Source organism: Rhinichthys klamathensis, unplaced genomic scaffold, assembly GCF_029890125.1.
Source record: "Rhinichthys klamathensis goyatoka isolate OS25496 unplaced genomic scaffold, OSU_Roscu_1.1 h1tg000186l_1, whole genome shotgun sequence".
NCBI classification, from domain to species: Eukaryota; Metazoa; Chordata; class Actinopteri; order Cypriniformes; family Leuciscidae; genus Rhinichthys; species Rhinichthys klamathensis.
This window is the reverse complement of record NW_026606714.1, coordinates 1993844-2006146: the sequence shown is the minus strand read 5'-3', so window position 1 is coordinate 2006146 and position 12303 is coordinate 1993844. Positions and strand designations below refer to the sequence as shown.

Genomic DNA, 12303 nt, shown 5'->3' with positions numbered 1-12303 from the left:
AAAACACTTCAACAAATTAATATGCTGCTTGACTGCAATGTATGAAATGTATATATCTAAAATATCTCATAGAAATGTGAAAATGCAGATCTCTGTGATTGAAAGGTCATTGATTTCGGCCTTGAAATGTTACCATCTGCAGAAATTGCAGTCACAGTGTTGGTCGGGAACGTCACTGGTTTGGCTTGTCCATTCTCAAAGGCGTGATTATCCACATCCTTCAGTTTCCAGTTCAGGCCAAGTACATGCATGGCTGCAACAGAAAGCAATTAGGATCATGAAACGGAACAGCAAGCACATATCATGTCATGAGACATTCTCATTTGCAAAAAGATATAGTTTAAAAGCTGTTGAAAGCCATTTTAGAAGGTGATTTGCACTCTATTTTACGCATGTGTTGGACACAAGCACAGTGCACTAAAAAAGAAAACCTCTCCCTCATTAGAATCTGCTCTGAATAGTGCACAATGTCTTTTTTGCTGTTTGACAACATTTTATTTGAATTATCGCTGCATGGGGTCTTGACGAAAACTGTTTCGAATATAGTTCAGATTAGCTTTTAGCTCGTTACTGAAAACTGCTTGGTGAGGAAATTAAATCAGATTCCAGTGATTAAAAAGGAAAAAAAGAGGGAAAAATGTGAAAATCAAAAACTTGAAGATCAAAACCTGTTATATAATACAATTGTTTCTCTCATTCTCCTTGCTACTCTCCTCTCTCAATCGTCTCTTTCCTCCATTCTCTCTTCAAAACATCCTCTTCCTCATGCACTGCTGTTAAATCTAAGGCAAACACTTTCTAGTTTTTTTTTTTTAACCGCTCGATGTGTGTGAAAACAGCTAGGGAAAAGTCTCCTTCAAAGTTCACAGCGAGGGAGCTTGCTGAGGAGGCAGCGCTTCACACACCTCTCTTCCTCTCGGTTTGATCTTTGGAGGGATGAATGTTTCTAACAGGCCTTCAGCAGGGGGGAGGAGCCTCCAACTGCGGCAAATAACTCACAGTGGGGAAACAATGTTAAGAAATCTGAGAGAATAAAAAAAATTGAGGTTATAATGTTTGTAAGGGCTAACTGAGTGAATATAGATTGCTGCAGACAATAAGTAAGATAAGTTCATGTTGCTTTTGCTTAGCAGCAGTTATTAGTCACTAAATTGATGTCTTTTTCTAGTATGTGTGTGTGTGTGTGTGTGTGTGTGTGTGTGTGTGTGAGACTTCCTCTGTGAGACTGGGAGACTATTTAGAGCAGAGCACCAGGTGTTTTGGCCACAGATGAAGGTTGGGGAAGAAAAACTCCACCTGATGAGCTATTTCGCTATCTCTGATGGGGGCAGGCTGTATAAAACAGCTCACACCTGAGTACCTCATGGTCACATAAGCTAGACACACGACACACAGTTACCTATGCAGTAGCAGAGCAGAATTGACAGCAGGGTGGCCACTCCTACGGCACTGAGAGCGGTGCATTTCCACGAACACCGTTTAGGCGACTTGTTAAATTTGAATGCACCTCTTGATAGTGTGTTGCGGGTTAACGGACGGGCTGGCGGAGAGTAGACTGCCCCGGTCGCCATGGTGTAACCGGGATTAGGAGTTGTGAAGAGAGATGTGGTGCCTGTTCCAGTCTTAAGCAGGAAGTGCCTAGGGAAAGAAGATAACATGGGATGATGAAATATAAAAACAATAACTTTGCTGAAAACTTTTAGAGCAAGCTGTGAACAAAACCTAAGGTTAAAGAGGGGGGGGGGTGGGGGGGGGGGGGGGGGTCTTTTTTAGAAGTTATTAAAAAGTTTGACATTTTGAGAACTTTAAAATTAAACCTTTTTCCTTGACGTATCACTTTTTTTTTTTTATCACTATAGAAACAGCCATTTTTGTATGTATATAACAAAAGTTGTAATTTAATAAACTTACTTAAATTGTAATAACTACATTGATTTATATGGTTGTCATTGTAATGTTATGTTTACAGATCAGTGCCTTTTCTTATAAAATTAATGTCTCTAATGATAATGTCTCTGGCTATGATGGAAAGAAGCACACAAAGTCAAGTCAAAGTGAACAGCGGTTAACTGAACTCTAGATTCTATAAGAAACATAACCCATAATGATGTGTATGAATCAGCATTTGTTGGCAGTGTTTTGCTCTGCTTTTCATCAGTGGCGCTCCACCGCTGCCAAATCTTCTGCGCCACAGCAAAATAAATCATACTTTACCTGGGTTGTGAATGTTACGTTTGCTGTCTGATTTAAATGTGATGAGAACACAGTATACCACAAAATAAAGGCAAGAAAATGCATTTTGAGCTGGGAATTGGTCATAAAAGCTTACAAACCTTTGAATTATTCTGAAAAATCACTCACTGAATGAACTGCAAAATAAATAAATATATATGGAACATCCCTAATATATATATATATATATATATATACACACACACACATTAGGGATGGTAAGATTCACCGAGATTAATCGGTGCATAAAAGCTAACGATGCGATGCATCGATAAGTGTGCATCGGATACAAGTTGGCATTTGTATCGCGATGCATCATTTTTAACATATCTGCATCGGTAAAAAACTATTTATTCATATATAATTATTAGTAGATGCGCTATACTTTTACTATTAAAGTGACCAATATTTTATTATGTAACTGTTAGATTGATTTCACCTTTCTGAAATGTTGCTCAAGCGCGTTCTCTCAACACCACTGCTGCTGCTGCTGCTGCTGCTGCTACGTGAATATGACGTATCACAACACTACGGAGACCAAGGCGTGTCCTGAATGGGGGAGCTCTATCTTCCACCAAATAATTATAAATCCAGTATTTGGAAACTGCAATTTGTAAAATATGTCGCGCTGCTATAAAATATACAGGCAGTAGCCTACTACTAATTTAACAACACTTGAAGCGCCGACACAGCGTGAGTGCAGAAGAGCATATTGGTGTCCTATTGTTAGTTTAACTGCTTCTATTGTTCTCATTTGTAAGTCGCTTTGGATAAAAGCGTCTGCTAAATTAATAAATGTAAATGTTTTTCATATATATATTACATTTCATACAGTATTTTTTCATACAGTAATGAAAGACCTGTTTGTGAAAAGGTTTTTTTATTATTATTGTTTATGTTAAAAGAACACATGCTTTCTGCTCACTGAGTTAGCCTACTTGCTGAAATCACATTAGCCTGGTGGCAAGTTATGGAACATTTCTTCATTGTTTATCCCTGAGCATCCTTACATTTGTTATCTTTTGGTTTTGTGAAAACCAAATCTTTTGTTTGTGAAAGAGCCGCGTTAAAAGTCAGATGGCACTTAAGCTACTTTATGATCTGCTGTATGTCTGAACAAAAGAAATAAAAGTTAACTACCTATACCATATTGAATTGCATAGCATCATATTTTTCTCCATTGCATTGTATGTATTACATTGAATAGCATAACGTTGAATCGAGTCGAAATCGGATCGCACCGCATCCTAATAGTAGTGAATCGTATTGCATCGCATCGGTAGCTGCTTATAAGTATCTTTAATGTATCGTATCGTTGGCAATGCATCAAGATGCGTATCGCATCGGCCTCAGTTATGGAGATGCACATCCCTAATATACATGCATACACACACACATATATATATATATATATTAGGGATGCACCTGTCGACTGCCTGCACTCAGTGATCACTGGGCTGTGGTAAAAAAAAAAAAAAGACATGGCAAAAATGTACCGGGAACACATTTGAACATAACTAGTATTACTAATATCCTACAAATTTAAAAGTAAGTAACTAATTTATTATGAATAGAGTAGTTCAATATAAAATATTCAGATATTATAAACTGATTAAGTAAAGCAATAACATGAGATTGAAAAATTATTCAGCAACACTTTATTTAAAGTTTAATTGCACCTATGAGTTGTATTTAATATCAATCAGTTGGGGGAAATTCATCTAAAAGTTGGTGGGTGTGTTTGTTTACTATATTAAGCTATCAAAATAGTTAACCAAAGAAATAATTGACCAAATAAAAGAAAAGGATAAATCAAACAAGGTGAAGTACTTTTCATTTCTAAAGTATTTGGGTTTATTTATTATACAATGCCCTTTTTTTTCGAGAATAACTACATGTATAAATAACTATATCGTGAAATATATCGTTACCGTGAAATAAAATTAGTCATACCGTGAAACCGAATTTTGGTCATACCGCCCCACCCCTAGCGCACACCATTCATCTATATAAGTGGAGAGCACAAGCCACCTCTCAGTCTTAAGCAGCTTGTGAGATGCAAGTAACAAAAATTAGTGGCTTACTGTGCTTAAACGGTGAAATACACACAGTGCAGTCAGTTTTGGAACCCTATTAGTTGAGAAATATAACGAAAGTTGAGTAAAAGTATATTGGATCCGTACATAAACTCTTAAAGTGACAGCAGTCTAATTATCCTGCTTATGTCTGTCATGTTGATAAAAGAAAATCACTCTCTGCTCTTGACTTAATAACTTGTGTTACTATATGTAAGCATTAATCTGTATTTAATTTTTACAATGAAGACTGTATTCAGTGTTATTTTACATTTGATTACTTTAATTTCTGTAGTATTTCTTATCTGAATATACTGTATACACACCTGAAAGAAACTTAAAGCTGTGTTTATCTCTCTTTATTCTGTTGCCTTTATTTGTGCTGTTGTTTGAAATTTGTTTATTTGCTCTTATTTAATTACTGAAAATGAAATTTTACATTGAAGAAAAGAAACTCTCCAGCTACTAACAGCATTACTCTTTAAAAGTTTAAACTTCAACGGTCAAGCAACACTGACGCTTGTTCTTTTGTGGAAATTTCAATACAGGCCTGGTTTTAAGATTCCTGCTTTTCATTCAGAAGGACTCCATTGTAATACTTCTACTTTATAATCTGCACGGTTATGAGCTGCTGCCACGACTTCAAACACACACACACATTTTTTCACAAGGGCTCAGATAGGTTCCGGGCCACTGCACACTGAATGAGGTGCATTTAAAAGCCTTCACAAACGATTAACAAATACACTGACAGTGTGCCGTTTTGAGGCCAAACAATCCATAATTGATTAGCAGGAGTGTGACGCCAGCTAGAGAAAATGACTAAACTAATCCTCATCGCCCCTTTTTATAGGGTGTGAGAGTGTTGTTCGTATTAGGACTACTAAGAAGTAACTTCACCCCAAAGAGATTTTTGTACTTGTACAATCTGATTCTCTGTCAGCGCCCCACCTTTCCTTGTCGTCGGGTTGACGCTTGGAATGCTGCGGCGCGAATGAAGAGGCCCAACAAAAGAAAAGGGGATGATTTGGAGGTTGAAAGAGAAACTGCAAACAAAAGAATAAAAGTCCTTTTTTAGCATAATCTGATATATAATGATGGCCGCATTAGCTAGACTAAAGAAAAGAGTGGGCTTTTCAAAGGACTACTTGTTGACTTAAATAGTTCAAACGTTTGAGTCTATATGCGAAAAAAGAGAATGTGACTGGTGACAAAGTGGAAGACGAGATTAAAGTGAAGACAAAGCCTCATTCCAACACATGTGCATGTGAGACTAGGTTTTTTTTAAAAATCTGTGAAAAACAAGGAGGAATCGCACAGATACTCTCAACTCCATCTAGGACTCAAGCATCCTCTTTGAGGCGGAAGCATCTGCCACCTCAGTAGGGGTCTGAGAGCAGCAGGTGCCTCTCTAGCACTCGGCAGAGTGGCGGTATTTTAAGACGCTCCCTGGAGGTTTCTGCGCCACTGCCATTTTAGGACAGTCCCTTTCTGTTGGCATGTAAAGATCAGAGTCTTTGTGACAGACAGCGGAGTGGAAAGTTTTCAAGATAATGTGCTAAGAAAGGTAGAGTAGTGAGAAAAGGAGACTTGATGGATTGGCGTACTGCATGGAGAAAAGAGAGGAAGCTGAAGGGAGAGAGAGGTAGAAGAGGAATTCTACTGGGATCATTAATAACAGGAGAAGACTGTTTTCTGCCTAGATCTAGATTAAAAAAATTCACTTGATGTGATTGCAAAAGAACATATCCAAAAGAAGTACACTATCGCTAGAGTCTGTTTTTTGTTGATGGTTTTTTTCCTCTCCACAACGGAGCACAACAGCTGTGGTGCGCAAAAGATCAAAAACCTGACGCACAACATTACTAACTCTGTTATTAACAAATGTGTACAGTGCGACTGCAGGAAGGCCTCTCCATTAAATGCTATTTCATAAAGAAATCAATTTAATGGCTAAGTTATTATTATTATTTGAAGAAAGAGCTGATTTTGAAGTGATTTACACAAATTTAAACCATTCCTGTCCTAAAGATATTCCTGTGCTGATGAAAAAGTGACATTTAGTAGAGATTTCTAGAGGTAAAGGCGTCATGTTTTATTGGAAGTTAATGAAAAGCTTAAAGGAAAAAACCACGGGCATTATGTTGAAATTCCAAAGAAAGAAAATCCTCATTAAATTGCAGGCCATGCTGATTGTAGACTGAAATTAAATTTGATTCATTCACTAAAGATGATCCACTCTACATTTATTTTTTACAATGACAACCCATTCCTCTATATCCCACACACACGACTGCTTTGTTCATACCAGGTTAACTTAATTTATTAATTTAGTGTATTCTTGCCTACACACATCGTGATCATTTTATGACAGGGCGCAACAGTGAATACATACAGTATTTATGTGTGCTTTATAAACAATAACAAATTATAACAAATAGTGTTTGAAATTGCTATATGATGTAACATATTTCAGCTGTACATGTACAGTATCTGTTAGCATTAGACTTCTTGTGTCTAATGTGACATTTAATGGTATATATGAAAAAAAAAAATCTAGTCACAATTTTGAGATAAGTATTTAATGGCACACATGTTTTTGTGATGATAACAGTTTAAACAGTTTAAAGCTGTTATTCGTCTTGTTTAACCTTTCGAGTGGGTGGCAGCTCAGGCTCCTAGGGGTATATGCAGGGTTATATAAACTGTGCCATTATGGCATTATCCGCAATATACCTTCCAGGAAAGATTTAACTCCTTCATGCTATAAAAAGTTATTACTGCTGGAAGTAATTTCTTGTTCATATATATATATATATATATATATATATATATATATATATATATATATATATATATATAGTGAGGTGGTGGTGGGGAGTGGAGTTCAAATCTGTGGAGGCATTTATCTGATACTGACAGAATGTTTTCACAATACAAAAAGTATTTTAATCCAAAAGGCCAAGGAAGATTTTACCCCCTTTTGATGTTTCATCCGCTTAGTCTAAATATAGGCCAAATACATTTCATGAATGAATTGATTTAGGTTTCAACTACTAATACTATTCTTATGAAGAAATAACATTTTTCTTTGTCCACTACTTGGTCATTTAATTATATGTGTTTGCATATCATTTAATGTATACCAGAAATGTTGGCTTGCACATGGTGACTTTTGTTTTGGCTAATAAAGTCTATTTCCAACGCTTTTGCATTCATATTCGGCCTCTGCAGGTCCCAGTCTACTGGGACCCTTCCCTTCAGCCTTTTGAAGTGAAAATGCTGATTGTAGCACTAAGAAATCTGCATAAGGGTGGGGAAAATCTATGAGTCAGTACATAACTATTTACACTGTGTCTGTTATGAACAAAGGCTGAATTTAGTAAAGGACATCATCCTTTTATGAACACTAAATTTGCACTTTCAACCCTTAATTAAAAACAAAAACGGTCTTATAATTAAACAATAAACAGGTTAAGAGACAATGCCCACTATTACAATAAGAACAAATGTTTGTTTACAGACAAATGCTTTTGATAGTGTATATATATCTGAAGAAGATAAGACTAACATGACATGTATTTATTTATGCTTGATATGATACTCATGTCATGCATACATAAATTCAATCTGTCAGGTGGATGCTGGGTAGGCAACCCTCAGCTTTAGTAGTACACTTCAAGATATCTGTAGTGACAGCAAGGTGCATTACATAAAGGCTTGACTTGGTAGGTTTTACCTTAATAGTTCCTCAAATTAGTAGTGAAAACTGATAGGAACTCAAATGGACAATGTATGATAGAGTATTATTTCTGACACAAATGTAGCTAATTGCGTTCAGTTACGTAAGTGGAATTTTAATATTTATATACATAACACAGATTCATTTTGATACTGAATGTACAAGATAGTGATGTGTCGTTCATGAATGATTTGTTCATTTTGAACGAATCTTTAATATGAATCGGGACTACCGAGTTGTCTCAGAGAGTGATTCGTTCATTTTGTGTTGACCGCGCATTGCGCAACATATGGGTTCTGAATCTGTACAGGAAACAGAAATGATTAGTTCATCTCTCTCTCTCTCTCTCTCTCTCTCTCTCTTTCTCTCTCTCTCTCTCTCTCTCTCTCTCTCTCTCTCTCTCTCTCTCTCTCTCTCTCTCTCTCTCTCTCTCTCTCTCTCTCTCTCTCTCTCTCCCTCCCTCCCTCCCTCCCTCCCTCTCCCTCCCTCCCTCCCTCCCTCCCTCTCCCTCACTCGTCTTCGGGGCGGGTCCGAGTCTTTCGTTCTTCCTGTCAGTCCCATAGAGACTATGCTGTCAGTAGGCCTACCGGAAAGAGAAATGATTAGTTCATCTTTCGAGTCTCGAGTTCGGGTTCGGCCAGGTCCGAGTCTTTCGTTCTTCCTGTCAGTCCCATAGAGGCTATGCTGTCAGTACCGGAAAGAGAAATGATTAGTTCATTTTTTTCGAGTCTTCGTGTTTGAGTCCATCGCTAAATATATCGGAACCAGCTGATAATCACACATTTTGATGATGCAAAAGACGCGCGCAAATATGAAAGGCTGAGGATGACGGCGTCTCAGTGTCCACCAAGCTTGAGAAAAATGATATGCAAAAGCCCGACGTTGACGTGATTGGTTACAAGGTAGTTTGTGACATAAGAAACAAAGGTTTCACACCACGTTTTAGAGACTGTCTTTTTTTCACTGCAGTTTTAAGAAGAAAATACTCAGCAATGGTGTTGACTTATGAATTTGCACATGGTTTGTCTTAAAAACACCACATAGACATATAAACAACATTAAAAACTTTAAAGATTACACTCAATAGTAGATGCTGTTCAGATTGCAAAATGTTCTCCGACTCAACGTCTAAACTCTTCCCTCTCTTCATTAAAGCTCCAGTGAAGGGTTGCCAGATATATATATATATATATATATATATATATATATATAAAACATGTACACTTACCACAACTGACGAAAAAAAAATGCTTGCCTGAAGTTAAGTGAAGTAGTGAAGCTACTTTTTTGATAAGTCATAATTTGATTTGAAAAAGATCTTAAAATTAATTTATTATGAAGATTGGTAGCAAATAATTCGGTTTACCAATACTGTGAAAAAAAAATGTTTTATGACTCTTCTCTATTTCCTTTACTGAGCCAACATGTCAGAAGACTGTACACAGAGGAACTGATAATTTGGTGGATGATTCAAATGAAAATTCATACTGAAAACTGGAGGGCGCTCTATGTACGTTTAGTCCACAAATGAGACTCGTGCTGAACGGCTATATCATGTGACATTCCATGAATTACTTTACATAAACAAGGCTTCCAGAGATCGCTGTAACATGCATATAAAGACATTTTGGAGATAATAAACACACGATTGCAACGATATATGACTTATCGATGTTCTTCAAGCCATGACGGGTATTTTCATAATAATAGATTATATTTATAATGCAATGCTAATCAACATAGCCTTTATCATTGTGCAGAACACTATAAAAGAATATATTTTCGGTCTGAATTTTTTGATCCGAAGCCACATCAGATCACAGAAAGTATTTAAAACACTCGATTTGCATTATAAAGTACGTTTGGAGCAAAAACATGATTTTAATCTCATAAAGTTTTGTGTATTGATGGTGTGCTAAGATAACATGCTAGCATGTTAACATGCTAAGATGCTCCTGCCACCTAGCTGAGTAAATATGTTATTTTTATGAATAATTTTGAATAGTAAAGCTCACTGAAATGTTTAAATTTTCAATAAAAAAGGTACCGTTTCTAAGAAGGTTGAGTGAGAAGTAAAAAAAAAAAAAATTAGGGATTAAAACAGTGTGAATAGAAAGTCAAAATTATAATGAAGTCAAAAGAAAAGAATAATTAGAGCCATAACCAGGCCGGAGAGGTGTGAATGTGTGCAGGGAAGACTGCAACTGAATGGGCTGTTTGCACCACAAAACAATAGAGACAATACACTGAATGGATGCTTAGAAAATCACAATAAACATCTAGCATTTTAGAGTCTTCTCAAAATGAATTAACCTGACATGGTCTTAAAAAACATTGAATAAAATTCAAAGTTTTAGACATCCTCAGATTTGAAATATAACATGGTCAGGCATGTGGTTTTAGGTGCAGTGCATTTCTAGATTAAAACAATGTCAACTTAAATTTTATTTTAATAAATATATTTCATAAAAATACATTTGTAATAACTTTACAAAACGTTGAAGCTATTTATAACCTTTTTCATTATAACAATAATTAATTCTGACTTTACAATAAACTGTGTCTACTTTGAAATGAGACCATATTTATGCTTTTTGTGCAAAGGGTTCATGAACTGTATCTGTTTTAGTTTGGGTATGCCATTTCTTGGGATTTTTTCAAAAGCAGGTGTTAGCGAAGGCTAACAGGTTAAGATGCATTTAAGATCAAATGCATATACAGTACAGTATATGTGTAGTTGTAACCATAAGGTGTAATGTTGTTTATGTACTTAAATCAGCATCTGAATTCACTCACTTATTCTTTCACTCCTTCCCCATTTAATGCACTGTGTTATTGACTAGAGAATATTGACTCTAGTGAATTAAGTGAATGAGTGAGTGAATCCAAACACAGCAAATAACTGTGTAAAAACAAGTACCTGTTCTCCAAGCCCACGTTGCTACCCAGAACCCAGTTTTCTTGCAGCTGCACACATTCAGATGCGCTCTGAAGCTCTGTCGGCTGGTTGGCCAGTGATTGGTTGAGGGAGGTGATTGACGGATGCTGCTTGTGATGATGTGGAGCAGGTGGCAGAGGGGGCGGTCCTGCTTGGTCTATTGGAAGAGGAGAGGCAGAGTATTAGTGGAGCTTGTTACAGAATTCTGCTTTACACAAAGCGCAAGCGGATTCTGTGCCTGTTCCAGATTGGATGGGGTTAAATGGGATTCGTTGGTCCTTTGAACACCTTCAAATCTTCACTTCTCTCCATCCTGATTCATTTAAGAGAGACAGAGGAGACGCTTAACACTACATTATGAGAATCACATGGTTCACTGCAAAAATGTGATTTCATTTGTAAATTAAAATAACAATGAAAAAAAAAATCTGTACTGAATGTGTTATTGTTGAGGATTGCAGGTACCAGCCTGCCTATTGTGAGTAACAGAAAAAATATTACTATAATTTTCATTTCTTTAATTATAACATTTTATTTACATGTACTGTATGTCTATAGCTTTAAAATGTAGAAAATGTCTTTACTACTTTTTGAAATTTACTTCAAAATAAATGATAATGAAAAAGCATCCATAGCATAAGGATAGATGCCCTACATCGTAGCTGCTAGGTTTTTATACAGTCAAAAAAGAGCATAATACTGTTTGGCCAGTAAAGGTGAATATGACTCAGATCGCAGCAGTTTAATTGTACAACTTACAAAGACTTGAAATTGAGTAGCAATAGTGCTCACCGACATTTACGACAGAACAAACGTAAGTCTCCGCAGGCCGTTGCCTGGGAGCAGATGTTTTATAATGGGCTCTAAAACTGAACGCTTCACGTTTGATTACAGCCAGAGAGAGACTCTCGTTTAACTAATGACCGGAACCTCCATTAGGACGGCAGGAAAAAAACAGGTTTTCTCATTTCACTCCAAGCTGGGTAATTGCCCCCCAAAATGACACTGTGTGATTATCTCACTGTCCCATCCTGCCACCGTGCTGACAGGTCTGTTTCCATCTGACTACGGGTGTCCAAACATATGCTGTCACACACTAGACTGTGACAGGGATGTACTGCTCAGGCAAGCCACAAAAATTCAATATTTGCCTTTATTATCATGCAAAAGCACCAAGAGGAATAAAGTGTACGTGGAGCATGATGGAATAATTTGCTATCCTTTTTTCTCTTTCTTTTCTTTTACGATCAATAATTTATTTAAAAGTCAAAATGGTAGTGGCTGTGATCAAAACGTACTTTATAATCTATTATTAC

At 36.6% G+C, this 12303-nt stretch overlaps 1 protein-coding gene across 5 annotated transcripts in view; it reads right to left on the bottom strand.

Annotated features, from left to right (window-relative positions):
• si:dkey-237h12.3 (teneurin-3) overlaps positions 1-12303 on the bottom strand; it is a 160245-nt gene that overhangs the window by 49654 nt on the left and 98288 nt on the right. For all 5 annotated transcript variants that reach the window (XM_056261857.1, XM_056261860.1, XM_056261858.1 and 2 more), the window contains exons 3-5: positions 10970-11144; positions 1400-1638; positions 134-253 (exon numbers count right to left, since the gene is read on the bottom strand). In XM_056261857.1, coding sequence (XP_056117832.1) covers positions 134-253; positions 1400-1638; positions 10970-11144 — 534 coding nt within the window. The remainder of the gene's footprint in view (positions 1-133; positions 254-1399; positions 1639-10969; positions 11145-12303) is intronic.